Source organism: Amblyraja radiata, chromosome 6 (assembly GCF_010909765.2).
Source record: "Amblyraja radiata isolate CabotCenter1 chromosome 6, sAmbRad1.1.pri, whole genome shotgun sequence".
Classification (NCBI taxonomy): domain Eukaryota; kingdom Metazoa; phylum Chordata; class Chondrichthyes; order Rajiformes; family Rajidae; genus Amblyraja; species Amblyraja radiata.
In genome coordinates, this window is record NC_045961.1 from 7479682 (window position 1) to 7497766 (window position 18085).

Sequence of the window (18085 nt, forward strand, 5' to 3'; positions counted from 1 at the left end):
ACCTAAAAAGCGGCCAAGTTGCCCGGCTGGCAACAGGGAAAAAAAGTTAAGCGAGAGCCCTGCACTAAGCGTTATTTTCTTTAACCTGGATCTGTACACTGTGGGTGGCTTGTGATCATGCATCCACTTTCCAGTGACTGGATAGCACACAACAAAAAAGCTTTTCGCCATACCTCGGTACACGTGACAATATGATGATAATCACAGAATCATAAAGTGAAATAAATTTAAATCCAGCAGAAAAGGTTTAACGGTTAACGATCAATGTGTGTGGTCCAAACAAGTCATTCCATTGAGTCCCTCTGACCATCTAGCCAAGCCTGAGGTTTTAGAGTCAGGGTCATCGAGTCTTATAGCATGGAACCAGGCCCTTCAGACTACCATGTCCACACTGACTATCAAACACCAAGGTTACACTCATCTCATGTGTAGGAAGGAATTGCAGATGCTGGTTTATACCACAGATAGACACAAAGTGCTAGAGTAACTCAGCGGGTCAGACAGCATTTCTGGGGAAAAAGGATGGGTAACATTTCGGGTCGGAAACTTCTTCGGACTGCTTTCCACTAATCGCAGGGTCTTTTTTCTCTGCTACGTTCCCTTCAACTCCTCTCAGATTTTACCACGCACCTACACACCTGGCACAAGTTACAGCCATCAATTATCCTACCGATTCACATCTTTAGAGCAGAGGAGGAAAAATACCAAGTAGGAACCCACAAAGTCACTGGGAGAATGGGTGAACTCCAGAACCAAGGACGTTGGAGCTCCTACATAGCAACTCTATCAGCTGTGCCACTATGATAGATTCAAACCAACTCTGGCACACTACAAAGATATTATGCAAGAATATTAAGGCTCAGTTGAAATGAAAGAAAAAGGGACGACTCATAGCCAAAGGCCCGAAATGCAACTTTTTAATGAAATATGTCCAGTTACAAATTTACGACCTACAAGCAACTTTTAGTTATTCAGTCCGAAGTATAATCCCAACTTGAAACAGCATCTTTCACAGAAAAATAGACAATAGGTGCAGGAATAGGTCATTCAGCCCTTCGAGCCAGCACCGCCATCCAATCTGATCATCCAAAATCAGTACCCCGATCCTGCTTTCACCCCATTTCTCTCGATTCTGTTAATGGAATCCATTCATTCCCTCCACACATATGCTGCCTTATCCCCAGGCACTTTGTTTTCTGCTTCAATTTCCTCAGCACTAAAATTTGAAATAAATTAAACATAATCCTTCACTCCTCATTGTGAAATACAACTGATTCATGAAAAATATTTTAATTTCCCAGCATTATTTCAGCAAGACAGCGACCAAGTGCACTTCCAACACAGTTCAACGGTCCGATTTAACTAATTCACCATCGTCTCAATGAAACTGTACATTGTCCATACACTGTAAATGGCTCGATTGTAATCATGTATTGTCTTTCCGCTGGTACACAAAATTGCTGGGGAAACTCAGCGGGTGCGGCAGCATCTATGGAGCGAAGGAAATAGGCGACGTTTCGGGCCGAAACCCTTCTTCAGAATTGTCTTTCCGCTGACTGGTTAGCACACGACAAAAGTCTTTCACTGTACCTCAGTACACGTGACAATAAACTAAACTGAAGTCATCTGTATGTTGTCAATGCTAAGAAACTACAGGCACCTTGCGTTACACGCGGGTGTTAAGTGATTGAAAAGCAGCACATAATTTTAAAATGCGTTAATGAAACATATATGTAACGACGCTGTCAGCAGGTAAATTTGAGCGCCTATTATAAAAATACCAGTGGGTAAATCAAGGTAAAGGAACAAACTCGTTATTTAAAAAACACACACATCTAATACGCGTAAAACGCGAGGTGCCAGTACTTGGAAAACAAGACTAGGTTAAGCAGAAACCAAATTGGTGAGACGGAAATTCAGGATTCAAAGTTGACTTTCTCGGGTTGTTGGTGACTGCATCTCAATAACTGGTGAGTTATTGAAATGCAGCACTTACAGATGTGTCTATTTCTGGAAAGGCAACGTCTGGCTGTCGAAGGTTTATTTTCTATGAAGACTAATGACATTAGTTTTTATTTGCATTTCCATCGCTGGATTTGGACATTCCTATACCATGTAGGGTCACAATGCTGCATTTTAATTAATTGATTGAAAGATTCAGCATGGAAACACACCTTTCGGCCCACCGAGTTCATGCCGACCATCGATCAGCCGTTCACACGAGTTGTTTGTGATCCCACTCCCTTCACGCCGGGGGCAATTTACAGAGGCCAATTAACTTACACGTCTTTGGGATGTGGGAGGAAAGTGGAGCATCCGGAGGAAACCCACGTGGTCACAGGAAGGATGTGTGGGAATGAAACCAAGTGATTTGGTTTGTTTAGGGAGACTCACAAGGGATGTAAAGCTGAGGCTCCATAAGGTGCTGGTAAGGCTGCATTTGGAATATTGTGAGCTGTTTTGGGCACCACATCCGAGGAAAGATGTGCTGGCTCTGGGGAGGGTCCAGTGGAGGTTTACAAGAATGATCCCAGGGAGGAGTAGGTTAATCTACGATGAGCGTTTGTTGGTGCTGGAGTTTAGACGAATGAGGGGGGATCTCTTTGAAACATACAGAATAGTGAAAGGCTTGGATAAAGTGGATGTGGAGAGGGTGTTTCGGCTAGTGGAAGAGTCTAGGACTAGAGGTCATAGCCTCAGAATTAAAGGACATTCTTCTAAGAAGGAGATGTGAAGAAATTTATTTCAGAGTGATGTGAATATAGGGATTTATTTGCCCCAGAAGGCTGTGGAGGCTCAGTCAGTGGATATTTTTACAGCACAGATAGATTAGTGATTAGTACAGTTTAGACATACAGCACGGAAACAGGCCCTTTGGCCCACCGGGTCCACGTCAACCAGCCATCCCCGCATATTAACACTATCCTACACACACTAGGGACAATTTATTTACATTTACCAAGCCAATTAACCTACATACCTGTACGTCTTTGGGGTGTGGGAGGAAACCGAAGATCTCGGAGAAAACCCACGCAGGTCACGGGGAGAACGTACAACCTCCGTACAGACAGCACCCGTAGTCGGGATCGAACCCGGGTCTCCAGCGCTGCATTCGCTGTAAGGCAGCAACTCTACCGCTGCGCCACCGTGCCGCCACAGGTGTCAGAGATTATCGGGAGAAGGCAGGAGAATGGGGTTAGGAGGGACAGATAGAACAGCCATGATTGAATGGCGAGTAGACTTGATGGGCCGACTGGCCTAATTCTACTCTTATCACTTATGACCTTATGACCCTAACTGCAGATACATTAACAATCTCTATTAGATCTCACGATAGGTTAAATAGATAGCCCTCACTTTCTATAAGACTTTGTTTTACACACTCGTGTAATCTGGTGCAGGACAGAGGCACAGGAGAGGCTAGAAGTTGATATGGAGGGTGGTGTGGGAAAGGTTAATGGACAGAATAGGCAAAAAGCCGCAGAGCGAGGAAGGATGGTTGGTTTAAACTGCATGTATTTTAATACAAGGGGCTGGACGGGTAAGGCAGATGAGTTTAGGGCGTGGATAGGTACGAGCGACTGGGATGTTGCAGCCATGACTGAAACCTGGTTGAGGGAGGGGCAGGATTGCCAGCTCAATGTTCCGGGGTACAGGAGCTTCAGGAAAGACAGTGGTGAGGAAAAAACACGAGAGGGAGTTGCATTGTTGGTTAAGGAGGATGTCACGGCTGTGTTCAGAGGTGACATTACGGACGGTTCGTCTAGTGAGGCTATATGGGTGGAACTGAGGAACAAGATCAACTTGTTGGGGGTGCACTACAGACCCCCAAATAGTCAATGGGAAATAGAAGAGCAAATGAGCTGGGAGATTGCAGACAGCTGTAGGTCAAATAAGGTTGTTGTAGTATGGGATTTCAACTTTCCCAATATAGACGGGGAAAATCATAACGTAAAGGGTTTAGATGGGGTGCAATTCCTCAAAAGTGTTCAGGAGAGTTTTCTTAAGCAGTATGTGGAGGCCCCCACATGTGAGGGGGCAACGCTGGATCTAGTTTTGGGAAATTGGGAAAGGCAAGTTAATGAAGTGTGTGTGGAGGAGCCTTTTGGGACCAGTGATCACAGTTCGATTAGGTTTAAGACAGTTATGGATCAGGACGGAGAAGATCAGCACGTGTTAAAATGCTCAACTGGGGTAAGACCAACTTTGAGGGCATGAGAGAAGGTCTCACTCAAGTTGACTGGAGCAGGTTATTCGAGGGGAAAGGAACATCGGCCAAGTGGGATGGTTTTAAAAGTGTACTGAAGAAAGCTCAGGATATGTACGTCCCCGTTAGAGTGAAGGGCAAAGCAGGCAAATGCAAGGAAACTTGGCTGACGAGGGAAATTGAGACGTTAGTCAAAAACAAGAAGGATGCATGGAACAGGTATAGGCAACTGGGATCAAGTGCATCCCTGGAGGAGTTTCGGGAACTAAGGGGTAAATTGAAAAAGGAAATCAGAAGGGCAAAAAGGGGCCAGGAGATAGCTCTGGCGGGTAACATAAAAGACAATCCCAAAATATTTTATAAATACATTAGGGGGAAAAGGGTAACTGGAGATAGAGAGTGCGACCTCTCAGGAATCAAAGCAGTTACCTCTGCGTGGAGCCACAGGGGATGGGCAAGGTCCTCAATGAGTATTTCTCCTCTGTATTTACCGAGGAGAAAGACAGTTGGACGGAGGAAATTGGAGCAGGCACTGGAAGTGTCATAAGAGCAGTCAGGGTTACCGTCGAGGAAGTACTGAAGGTACTGTCGTGTTTGAAGGTTGAAGACAAATCTCCAGGGCCTGATCTGATACATCCAAGGACATTGTGGGAAACTAGAGAGGAAACTGCGGGAGCCTTGGTTGAAATTTATGAGTCGTCCTTAAATACAGGAGAGGTGCCAAAGGATTGGAGGATGGCAAATGTTGTGCCTCTTTTCAAGAAGGGCTGCAGGGAAAATGCTGGGAACTATAGGCCGGTGAGCTTAACATCTGTAGTTGGCAAGTTACTGGAGAGTATTCTGAGGGATAGGATATACAGGCATTTGGATGGGCAAGGGCTGATTAGAGATAGTCAGCATGGTTTTGTACGTGGGAGGTCGTGTCTCACAAATCTGATTGAGTTTTTAGAAGACGTGAGCAAAAAGGTTGATGAAGGCAGAGCTGTAGATGTTGTGTACATGGACTTCAGTAAGGCGTTCGACAAGGTTCCACATGGTAGGCTGCTCTGGAAGGTTAGATCACGGGACCCAAGGAGAGATAGCAAATTGGCTCCATGGAAGGAAGCAGAGGGTGATGATGGAAGGTTGCTTCTCAGAATGGAGGCCTGTGACTAGTGGTGTGCCACAGGGTTCGGTGCTGGGCCCGTTATTGTTTGTCATCTACATCAATGATTTGGATGAGAACATACAGGGTAAGAGTAGCATGTTTGCTGATGATACAAAAGCGAGTGGTTTTGCAGATAGTGAAGAAGGTTGTGAACGATTGCATCAGGATCTGGATCGATTGGCCAGGTGGGCGGAAGAATGGTTGATGGAATTTAATACAGAGAAGTGTGAGGTGTTGCATTTTGGGACGTTGAACAAGGGCAGGATCTACACAGTGAATGGTAGGCCTCTGGGTAGTGTTGTAGAGCAGAGGGATCTAGGAGTACAAGTGCATGGTTCCATGAAAGCCGAGTCGCAGGTAGATAAGGTGGTCAAAAAGGCTTTTGGCACTTTGGCCTTCATCAGTCAGAGTATTGAGTATAGAAGTTGGGAGGTCATGTTGCAGCTGTATAAGACGTTGGTGAGGCCGCATTTAGAATATTGTGTTGAGTTCTGGGCACCATGTTATAGGAAAGATATTGTCAAGCTTGAAAGGGTTCAGAAAAGATTTACGAGGTTGTTGCCAGGACTAGAGGTTGTGGGTTATAGGGCGAGGTTGAGTAGGCTGGGTCTCTATTCCATGGAGCGTAGGAGGATGAGGGGAGATCTTATAGAGATAGACAAAATCATGAGAGGAATAGATTGGGTAAATGCACAGAGTCTTTTACCTAAAGTAGGGGAATCGAGGGCCAGAGGACATGGAAACATAGAAACATAGAAATTAGGTGCCTGCACCGCCATTCAATATGATCATGGCTGATCATCCAACTCAGTATCCCGTACCTGCCTTCTCTCCATACCCTCTGATCCCCTTAGCCACAAGGGCCACATCTAACTCCCTCTTAAATATAGCCAATGAACTGGCCTCGACTACCCTCTGTGGCAGGGAGTTCCAGAGATTCACCACTCTCTGTGTGAAAAAAGTTCTTCTCATCTCGGTTTTAAAGGATGTCCCCCTTATCCTTAAGCTGTGACCCCTTGTCCTGGACTTCCCCAACATCGGGAGCAATCTTCCTGCATCTAGCCTGTCCAACCCCTTAAGAATTTTGTAAGCAATCTAGGACATGGGTTTAAGATGAAGGGGAAAAGGTTTAATAGTAATCCGAGGGGTATCTTTTTCACATGCAACAAGCTGCCAGAGGAGTTTGTTGAGGCTGGGACTATCCCATCATTTAAGAAACAGTTGGACAGGTACATGGATCGGACATATTTGGAGGGTTATGGACCAAGCGCAGGCAGGTGGGACTAGGATAGCTGGGACATTGTTGGCCGGTGTGGGAGAGTTGGGCCGAAGGGCCTGTTTCCACACTGTATTAATCTATGACTATCTCTCTATCTATCTCTCTATCTCTCTATCTCTCTATCTCTCTATCTATCACACAGAGGATGGTGGGTAAATGGACACATGTGCCAGAGAACATAGTTGAGCCAGGTACTATAACAATATTTAAATCCATTTGGACTGGTACATGGAAAGGTTTAGAGATATATGGGCTAAACACCGGCAGGTGTGACTGATGGAAATGATGCTTCTTGGTCGGCATGGACAAGTTGGGCTTCGGACCTGTTTCCGTGCTGTATGACCACAACTGGTATACTACAATGCTGAGCAGCACCTTTTTCAGAGGGGGGGTGAGTATATGGAATGAGCTGCCAGAGGAGGTAGCTGAGCCAGGTAAGGTAACAACATGTAAAGAGCACTTGGACAGGTACATGGATAGGAAAGATTTCGAAGGGATATGGGTACATGGGATGAGTGAAGATGGTGTGGGCAGTGCCGAAGGGTCTGTTTTCATGCTGTATGACTCCTGACGGCAATTGAGTGTGAACGCAGAATTAAACATAGAGGCCAAGGACAAGGTGTTCCATGAGGGAAAGAATGAGGGACAGCAAATCAAGAGCATTTTACCAAAACGTTTTTACAATGACCTCAGAAGCATATGTTGTATCATAAGTTGACCATATCCACCCATTCTCCTTATTGCAGCTTCTTTATGATTCCATCAGAGAACACGGATACAAGTGTCTTGTCGGTACACACAGCAAACCCAAACTGGAATCATTCCAACTACAGTAATTCTATCTAATTCACCTCCTCCCTAATCCATTTGTTATTCTACAATACACTGACAAAAGCAATTTCCTCTCCTCCTCAGGGCGATTTTATCAGACTTTTGACAATGAAGAGCTGAAATCGGAAACTAAATTGATGACAGCCAAGTGCCTTCTTGGAGACAAAAAAATGGAAAATAATGAAATTGTTCAAGAAAAAGGATTGTACACAGTTGCTTCCCCTTATTTTGCTGTAATCAAGACTGAACAGTCCTCCACCTCCAATACATGTGCATCAAGATCTCAAACCTTAGAATACTATTTATTACCTCTTAAAAATGCAAACTCGGGCCACAAAATTATGGTTTCAATTTAGTGCATTATTTTCTTCAAATGTGTTCATTACAGCCTTTAATTATTTTTTAAAAGGAAAATAACCAGAATTTTTTTTATGAAGCCAATGTTAAGGTGTAAGTGTCAGAGGCTGCAACTAACACACATTAAACGTAAGGCCCCAAGGCTGCTTTGTGGGAGCTAATGGTCTCAATTACATTTTAATTCAACCCACCAGAGAAGGTTTTTGTGTTAGGAAATTAACCAATTTTTTTTACTAAATATATCTCATTATCTCCAGCAATATCTAAATTAACAGCAACTAGTCACACCAAGGGATTGGGTTCTTACCCAATTTGAGAAAATGTGAGATTTCCACCAATTTTCAACTTCAATTACCTAATTCTCGACAAAAATAGTTTTGCACGAAGCACCTATGGATCGGCCGCCTTCCCATTGCAGCCCATTCGCACTAACACATTCCTAATATATACTTGACAGAGTGTTTGACACATAGCTGAGAATGAGTGATAGCACCGGAGACAAATGTATGAAAACCTTCGCCCTTTGGGCATTTTTCTCCTGAATGCACATGGGTCTTAGTTTCCCCAGATGCTATGCAAACACAAAAAAAATGAATTTAAATCATCAAGGCACCAAACTTTGGTGGGAAAATGCAAACATCTAAACTAATGAACATTGCTCACTGAAGTCTGGGAAAAACAGGACTTTTTTTTAAACCTCACTAGATACCTGAAATAATTACATATTTTGAATATGCATCACAAAAAAATATCTACCAATAACTTCATGTTATATCGAGGACACCTTAAATTGGATTCCCTTTCATTTTAGAAAAAAAGTCAGAGGCCACTTTTCCTTCCGGAATGATTCCATTGCTCCTGTTAATCAATTTAACTCTCAAAAGTCAAATTGTTCTCATGTTTAGTACCATCTGCTCAGGCTATTATTTAGAATCAAGTAACCCAGATGCTGGTTAAAAAAAAAGACAACGTGCTGGAGGAATTGAGTGGGTCAGGCAGCATCGCTGGAGAACACGGGGAGGTGACGTTTTGGGTCGAGACCCTTCTTCAAACTGACTAGATTTTGTTGCCCCAAGTGTTTGATCTATGCACAAGCAAAAAAGAAATTGACCTCATGAAAGGGCCTCAAAGGCTTCCTCATCATCTAATTCATATCACAACGATCAGAATTGTGCTGAATGCACAGATTCTTTTACCCAGAGTTGGGGAATCAAGAACTAGAGGACATAAGTTTACGGTGCAAGGAAAAATATTTACACACAGGTATGGGACATGCTGCCAGGGAAGGTGGTTGGGGCAGATACTATTACATTTAGAATAGGTTTGGACAGGTACATGCAGTGGAAAGGTTTGAAGGGATATTGAGCAACCCCAGGCAGGTGGGCCCAGTATAGATGGGGCATGTTGGCTGGCATGGGTAAGTTGCGTCAAAGGGCCTCTTTCCATGCTATATTACAATGACTCCATGGTTGTAACTTTTCCAATATTAAACCAAAAACAAAAATCCAAGCATTTTTGCAAAATGTGTACTTGCCTTTGTCCTGGAATGCAAGCAACTCCTTCTGTAACACTTCCAACTCCCGTCCCAGTGCCTTCTCCTGTCTCTCTAGTTCATTCCGAAGCACCAAGACCTTCAACTGCAAACGCTCCCGTTCCTTTTTCTAACGGGAAGAGAACAGCAAAACACTTTTACTTCCAACAATCACCACTTCAGTTTACCAGCATCCCCACAAGTTACATCCAAATGGCTTAGAGATAAATTACATTTAAAGTTCATATTCCTTGGACAAATTACGCTTCTCCAGCGCACTAACAATACCTCTGGACGTTAGTGTTCACAAAGAGAAAGATTTCAGTTTCCATCGCAGTTTTAGATTGGTGCTGTGTACACTTGAGGGTTTAAAATAATTCTTCAGATTCCTTTACCTCTGGTGGACTGTTTAGGAGCAGCATTGATCAAACAGTGATCAGGTTGAGTTCTCACCTGAAACAGCACAGTGCACCACCCCGTGTGTAACGTTTTACACAAAGCCATCAAAATTCGGCAACAGAAAAATCTGGTACATCACACGACATTCTCGTATTGATAGAGAGCAAATAATTGGTTCAAATCCAAAAAAACAAAAAACTTTTGAATGACAAATAAAAGCATAATTCAAGATTTTCCAAAGGAGATATCCTTATCCCACATTCAAACCAGAGACAGTCGACAGAAATAGAATGCAGAGTCTTTTTTCCAGGGTAGCGGAATCGAGAACTAGAGGACATAGGTTTAAGGTAATAGGAACCTGAGGGGCAACTTCTTCACATAGAGGGCTGTGGGTAAACAGACTGAACTGTCAGAGGTGTAGTTGAGCCAGGTATTATAATAACATTTAAAATCCATTTGAACATTTACAGGGAAAGGGAAGGTTTAGAGGGATATGGGCCAAACAAAGGTTGATAGGATTAGTGTAGATGGGGTATCTCGGTCAGTATGGGCAAGTTGGGCCGAAAGGCCTATTTCCGTGCTGTATGACTCTATGACTTAGAATAGCAAGGCAGAAATAACCAGATTTTTAGAGAATGTAGAAACAAGGAACTGCAGCTGCTGGTTTACAAAGAAAGACACAAAGTGCTGGAGTAACTCCGCATGTCAGTCAGCATCTGTGCAAACAGGGCAGGAGGATGGCAGAGGTAATTGAACACATCGTTAATGCTGAAGATGAATGTGAAGGCCAATTTTAAAAAAGGAGCAAAAAAGCGTAAGAATAGTACCTACAGCGAGATGAAAGCAAAGGATTTGTATCAAATATTAAATACTGGAGGGGGAACAAAGTCCAGAGGTGGAATTATCATCACTGTTTAATTGGAACAGGTACTCAACATAGAGCAAAACTCCAGGCAGTAAATAGATAGTCGGATAATTGTCCAACAAACATTCTTCTTCTCATTAAAATGAAACCTCAAAAAATAAATCTGGAATGAAATATACATATGTCCATGCAAAGAACCACCAGGAAATGTTAAATCATGATTCAAAACATTCTTGTAGAAACAAGGACATGCAGATGCTGGTTAATGAAAAAAAATAGATAAGTGACCTTTCAAGTCCTGACCCAAAACATCACCTATCCATATTCTCCAGGGATGCTGCCTGACCTGATGAGTTACTCCAGCATTGAGGGGGGGTTTTCATCCCAAAACTTATTTCTCAAGTTAATTTGTCTACACAAGACGCACAATACCCTTGTAGAATATGTTTTAAGGCCACAATGGATATTCCAGTGAAGAAGTTGTTCATTGTTGCGAAGCACCTTCATTCTAGATTACATTTTTACAAAGCAAGCACTATATAATTTCACATCACTGTTCATCACTTCCAACCACTGAGGTTCTACAAACTGTCTGCAGCAATTTTTTTCTCTCCAAGAAGTGGTCTCTGAATTTGACACCAGAGTCGTGTTTTCACAGATGTCTACATTTAACCAAAAATAGCAAATGGTCATGAAAACAGAATGAGAGGTTGAAAATTGCTGCAGTTCTGAACAACTGCAGCTGTAACCTTGGCTGTAAAGGACACCGTAGATTTATACATTCAGATCGAAAGCTGCGAGATGAACAGCCATGACATAATCAACCATGTCATTCTGGGCAATGTGTCTTTTAAAGCGAGTGGTCTCAGACAGAATTTAGTAGACTTAAAGATCTCCAGATTGAATTGGGTGTTAACACATTGGGAAGATGTATCATGGAAAATGATGGATGTCTTTCAGCACAGATGTGACACCTACAAGGAGCATCTTGAAATAACACTGGCATTGGAAACTTTCATTAAAAAAAGTAAAAGAAAACATAGATCTTTGCACTGTCCTCAGAAAATGTGCCTACTGCACAGCATTAGATCGATTCAACAGTATTTATGATAGTGTTGGGAATTAAAACTACTCAGCCTCAATGATCCAAAATCTATACAAAGAAATTCTTGACTGTCTACACCATCGGATAAAACTCTTTGGCCAACATAATATATTTAAATGGCTGCTACAATTAATTGCACTGAATAAATTATATTTTTTAAGATTCAGGAGGAAGAATAACATTCATTTCTTTCAAAACACACACTGCTTAGTTTAGTTTAGAGATACTTTGTGGGGACAATCCTTCGGCCCATCAAGTCTACATTGATCACCCATTCACACTAGTTCTATGTTATCCCACTTTCCCGAGATAGTAGAAGACATTTACAGTGGCCAAATATCCTACAGAATCTGCACATCTTTGGGATGTGGGAGGAAACCACAGCACCCGGAAGAAACCCTCATGGTGGCATGACAAATGTGCAAACTCCACACAGACAGCGGCCATTGTGAGGATCCAACCACTGGGCTGTGAACACAGCTCTCAATTCTAAACATTAAATCATCAAATACCAATTATTACTGGAGATAGGGCTTCATGTTTAAGAAGGAACTGCAGATGCTGGAAAAATTGAAGGTGGACAAAAATGCTGAAGAAACTCAGCGGGTGAGGCAGCATCTATGGAGCGAAGGAATAGGCGACGTTTCGGGTCGAGACCCTTCTTCAGACTCATGTCGGGCTTCATGCTGCTCTTTTACACACACACAAAAAGACTCAAATTATTCACAAATAGATCTTGGATGCCTTTCTTTCAGCCAGTCTAACGCCTCGTCTTGCTTTCTATCCAACGTGTCACATTTTGGTTTTAATTGCATTTTACCTTTTAGTTTTCCCACCACTAATGTTTTTTCTCCTGCTCTCTACTGGCCTTCCTTATGGAGCCAGGCTGTTTTTGCCCCCCGACACACCAACAAACCCTTCACAGTTTATCTAATAAAATATAGTGAACCAACTTGCATCTCCCTTCACACCCTAGGAGGTCAACATACATGCTTGACTGGCTCTCCAATAGCCTCCCTGAACACTCATTCCCCACCATCAACTGTTCATTGTGGCTGTGTTGTGTACCATTTACACAACGCGTAGCCATTACTCACGACGCTACTTCAACAACACCATCCAAATCAGTGGACATAGGCAAGGTATAATGTGGGAACATTAAAACCTGCTACTTCCCTCCAAGTTGCACACCATCTGGATTTGGAATTAAAATCACCAGTCCTTCATTGCCACATACTAAATTATGGAACTTGCCCCCTTACTATCGACACCGCTGAAGCCCCTTCACCAGAAGAAGTGATTCACAAAGCCAGCTCCCTCCTACCTTCTCAAGCAATTTAGAATTGGTAATAAATACTGACCTTGCCTATGACAGGTTCAAAAAAAGGAGAATTCAAAAAAATGTCAACAACTTGGATAACAAGCACCCATCACTTTCCAGAGACCAAATCTCTTCAACTGTTACAAACTTTCATCTGAAACTTTATCAATCATTCTAAAAGTCCACATAGGTCTTCCTTACCATGCTGGGATATCATCCCTTCAGGGGAAAAAAAAACAACGAGGTTGGTTCAACAGGACATCTTGACAACCCAAAATGCTATTGGCTCGTAATTGGGAATGTGTTGACAGATAGCCTCTCAGGTGATTTCATTACAATACAGTCTGATCAGATTGAAACCACATGCCTAATTCAGCATCACTGCAGAGTAATTGTGGAGTCAATGCTTCGTGACAACATTGGATATAAGATCAGTTAAGGATATGGGTGGAGAAATGGCAGGTCGAGTTAGAGCAGATTGAGTGGTAAAGAAGGAATATGGTATGCCTTCGTTCATTAGTCAGGGCATTTGAGTACAAGAGTCAGGAAGTCATGCTTTATAGAACTTAGTACTCCAAATATTGTCAAAACTGTATGCAGTTCTGGTCGCCCCCATTACAGGAAGGATGTTGAGGCTTTGGAGAGGGTGCAGGAGAGGTATACGAGGATGCTGCCTAGATTAGAGGATAATAGCCATAAGGAGAGGTTGCACACATTTGAATTGTTTCCTCTGGCACGTCAGAGGCTGAGGGGAGACCTCAGATGTTTATAAAATTATCATAAGCTCAGATAGGGTAGAGAGACAGAATCTGCTCCCGACAATTGAAATGTCAAATACTAAAAGGCATAGCTTTAGGGTGCGGGGGGGGGGGGGAGCTTAAAACAAGATGTGTTTTTGTTTTACTGAGAGTGTGGGTGCCTGGGATGTGCTGCCAGTCCAAGTAGGTACAATAGTGGCGTTTATGAGGCTTTTCAATGGGCACATACATTTGCAGAGAATGGAGGGATATAGAATATGTGCAGGCAGAAGGGATTAGTTTAATTTGTTCAGCACAGACAGTGGGCCAAGGGAGCTGCTCTTGTGCTCTGTACTGTTCTATGTTCTATCTCCAAGATCTCTAAAGTGACAAAGACAAATATACTGCAAGATTTCAGCACAATTGCATACTGCAAGTGGTGTCAACAATCCTGAGCTTAGAACAAATATTGAAGCACTTAATTCCGATCTTACCAATTTTGTTGTTGATGCTGTTAATCGTAACTTCTCCTCAATTTCCTTGCCTACTTTCTGAACGGTTACCTGAGTCTGTTTTATTGCACGCTGGGCAGTGTGAAGTCTGTAAAACGAGAATGAAATTCACAGATTTAATTCATTAAAACAATGGGAAGTCCTACCTTTTGACATCCACCTCGAACAGAAAAGGTGCAAGGAACTCTGCTGATATTTACACGAATATTATTTAGTGAACCCACCAAGAAACGGGAAAAAGGAAGAAACAATCACTTTTATTGCAACAGTTCTGCAGACAATTCGTCAAAGCCGCCACAGCCAGACATAAAAACAGCTTTTTTCCACGAGCAGTAGCTCGACTTAATAACCAGAAGTCTGTGCCCTCCTTTTGCTCTGGTATTGTATTTCATTCACATGTTTAAACCATGATGTTTTATTCTTAATGTTTGATGTTTTATTCTTAATGGTTTACTGTATGTCGTGTTGTTACTTGTGAACGGAGCATCAAGGCAAATTCCTTGTATGTGTACATACTTGGCCAATAAACTTATTCATTCATTCAACTTATTCATCATTTTGGGTTCAGTGGGAAGAGATGGATTAGGAATTAAGTGTGGGGGGGAGACGACAGAAGTGAACTACTGCAATTTTCTCGCCATTATCAGTTCTTTCTAACATGGGACATTTATAGTCACTTGACAGGAATTTACCCCAAGGCTAACAAAGAAAATGTTTAGTATCACTGAAATGAGGCACCAGTTAATGAGACTCACCATCTGGCTCTTGGCCTTAATGTCAGAGTCAAAGAGTCATACAGCACAGAAACATGCCCTTCAGACCAACATCTCCATGCCGACTAAGATGCCCCATCAACACGTGTCCCACCTGCCTGCTTTAGCCCCATATCCTCTAAACCTCCTCTCTGTGTGTCCCTTGTCCAAATGTCTTAAAAAATGTTACAGCATGTGCCTCAACTACTTCCTTTGGCAGCTCCTTCCATATACCCACCACCCTCTGTATGGAAAAAAAGTTTCCCCTCAGGCTCCTTTCTCCTCTCACCTTAAACCTATCATCTTAATACATTCCACAAATATACATTTAAATAAGTTTTAGTTTGAAAACCTATTCAACCTGGTTCTCTAGCACTGCGAGGCAGCAACTCTACCAGCTGTGCCACTGTGCTACGTAATTCAAAACATTTACAAAACCAATCTGCTAGGAGATCTTCTCACATGAGAACAAAAGGCCAAAGTGTATATGAATACCTAGATCCAGTGATATATTACCCAAATTCAATGACACCTTCAGACTACAACTTCAGAGGGGGCATAGTGGCTCAGTTGTAGAGTTGCTGCATTACAGTGCTAGTGACCCGGGTTCCATCCTGACTACGGGTGCTGTCTGTACAGAGTTTGTCCCTTCTCCCCGTGACCGTGTGGGTTTTCTCCAGCTGCTCCAGTTACCTCCCACACTCCAAAGAGGTTAATTGGCTTTGGTAAATTTGTAAATTGTCTCCAGTGTGTAGGATAGTGCTAGTGTACGGGTGGTTAGCATGGACTTGGTAGGCCAAAGGACCCGTTTCCACACTGTTTCTCTAAAGTCTAAAATGTAACAAAAAATGGACACCAATTAGAATCGGTACAAACATTTGACACGAGTTTGTTTGTCTGCTGTGTTCAGCACGGAATGAAGCGTAAAGCGGGTGGCAACCTCAAGTCCTCAATTCAGGAAATTTGGAAGAGGTACAAACCATGGACTACTTCAGTGATAGACAAAATGCTGGAGTAACTCAGCGGGTCAGGCAGCATCTCTGGAGAGACTTCGGTCTTGACACTGAAACGTCACACTTTCCTTCTCTCCAGAGATGCTGCCTGTCCTGCTTAGTTACTCCAGCATTTTTTGTCCATCTTCGGTGTAAACCAGCATCTGCAGTTCCTTCCTACATGACTACATCAGTGACTCGGGTGAATGTAACACATCAAACAAGGAATGATGCTAGGAAAGAATTACTGCCGGAATGTGTGCAGAGCTCCTATGGGTTTATATGGCTGAAAAATCTCCGAAAGGACGATCAAGTTGGCAGAAGAGGCTGGGTTTGGAGAAGTAGACCAGTGTTACTTACATAGCGATGGTGTTAACCGCTCGTGAATGAGGATCTGTTCGAGTGTGCTCTACACAGGTCACAACAGAAGAAGCAATAGCTCACAGTTTGAAGAAGATTTTTGCTGTGTTATGCCAAATATATGTACAATGACAGCAATCTTCAAAACTGGCAATCCCAACATGACCCATAGTATTAGACGGAGCTACATGACGGCACTTAATGCTGCACCAGCAACCAAGGTTCAGACCTGACCTCTGATGCCAAAGTGTGGATTTGTATGTTCCACCCGTGACCTCATGGGTTTCTGCAGGGAACTAGTTTCCATTCCACTGTTAATTCATCATCATCATCATCATCATCAGTAGTCACTGGAAACCAGTATGACTGTCCTCTCCTCTCCATGGGGTCGTCTTTGTCTACCTGTGGGTCTGCAGATGTCTGTAGAGGCCGATCCGCGATCCACACACCTTGGTGCAACGTGGGCAGTGGAGACTGGCGGTGGGTGGTAGTTGTCGAGCCCCTTCTCTCTCTCCTTACGGTGCTGTCACTTTGTCTCTGCGACACGGCGTAGTTCCATTTCGTGACGTGCAGCTTCTTCCTGCACGGATTTCCTCCAGGAGCGCCTGTCCAGTGCAATGTGCTCCCACTTGCTCGATATGATGTGGAATTTCTGCAGACTGTGCTTGATGTTGTCCTTGAAGTGTTTCTTTGGCCCGCCGGGGGCACGCCGACCTTCCTTCAATTGAGAGTACAGGATTTGTTTAGGGAGAAGTGTGTTGGACATGTGGATGACATGGCCAGTCCATCCAAGTTGGTGCTGCATTATTGTGGTGGTGATGCTGGTCATGTTGGCTTCCTCCAAAACGCTGATGTTGGTGCGTTTGTCCTCCCAGCTGATCTGCAGAATCTTTCGTAAGGATCTTTGATGGTATTGTTCCAGGGCTCTCAGGTGCCTGCTGTAGGTGGTCCATGACTCAGTTCCATACAACAGGGTGGAGAGGACAACGGCTCTGTAGACCAGCAGTTTTGTTTGAGCCTTTAGGTCTTGGTCTTCAAAGATTCTTTTCGTGGGTCTGGCGTAGGCTCCACTGGCGCAACTCAGGCGATGGTTGACCTCAGAGTCGATGTCAGCTTTTGAGGAAAGAATGCTGCCAAGGCAGGGGAAGTGGTTAACGTTTTCAAGAGTGGTGTCGTCCACTTTTATAGTGGGCTGGGTAGACGGCTGGTTGGGTGGAGGTTGATGTAGGACCTCGGTCTTCTTGATATTTAAGGTCAGGCCCATGGCTCTGTATGCCTTGGCAAAGGCATTCAGGATGCCCTGGAGGTCTTCTGCAGAGTGTGCTGCAATGGTGCGAGCGAGAGAGAGCTTACGAGAGAGAGCTTACGAGAGAGAGCGAAATTTACATGAGAGAGAGAGAACGAGAGAGAAACTTACGAGAGAGAGAGAACGAGAGAGAAACTTACGAGAGAGAGAGAGAGAGAGAGAGAAAACTTGCGAGAGAGAGAGAAAACTTGTGAGAGCGAGAGAGTAAAAACAAAATCCCATCCCTAAATGAGTGGCGACCACTCACAAATGAGGATATGTTCTACACAGGAATTCCCGCAGCACAATGGCACAGCAGGAGTGTTGCTGCCTTACATCGCCAGAGACCCATGTTCAATCCTGATTCCTAAAATTGTAAATTGTCTCTAATGTGAAGGATAGCGC

At 43.4% G+C, this 18085-nt stretch overlaps 1 protein-coding gene across 1 annotated transcript in view; it reads right to left on the reverse strand.

Moving 5' to 3' along the window:
• Window positions 1-18085, reverse strand: part of uvrag (UV radiation resistance associated) — a 270572-nt gene that overhangs the window by 219980 nt on the left and 32507 nt on the right. The window contains exons 5-6 of the mRNA XM_033022153.1: window positions 14274-14379; window positions 9356-9482 (exon numbers count right to left, since the gene is read on the reverse strand). Of these exons, the coding sequence (XP_032878044.1) occupies window positions 9356-9482; window positions 14274-14379 (233 nt within the window). The remainder of the gene's footprint in view (window positions 1-9355; window positions 9483-14273; window positions 14380-18085) is intronic.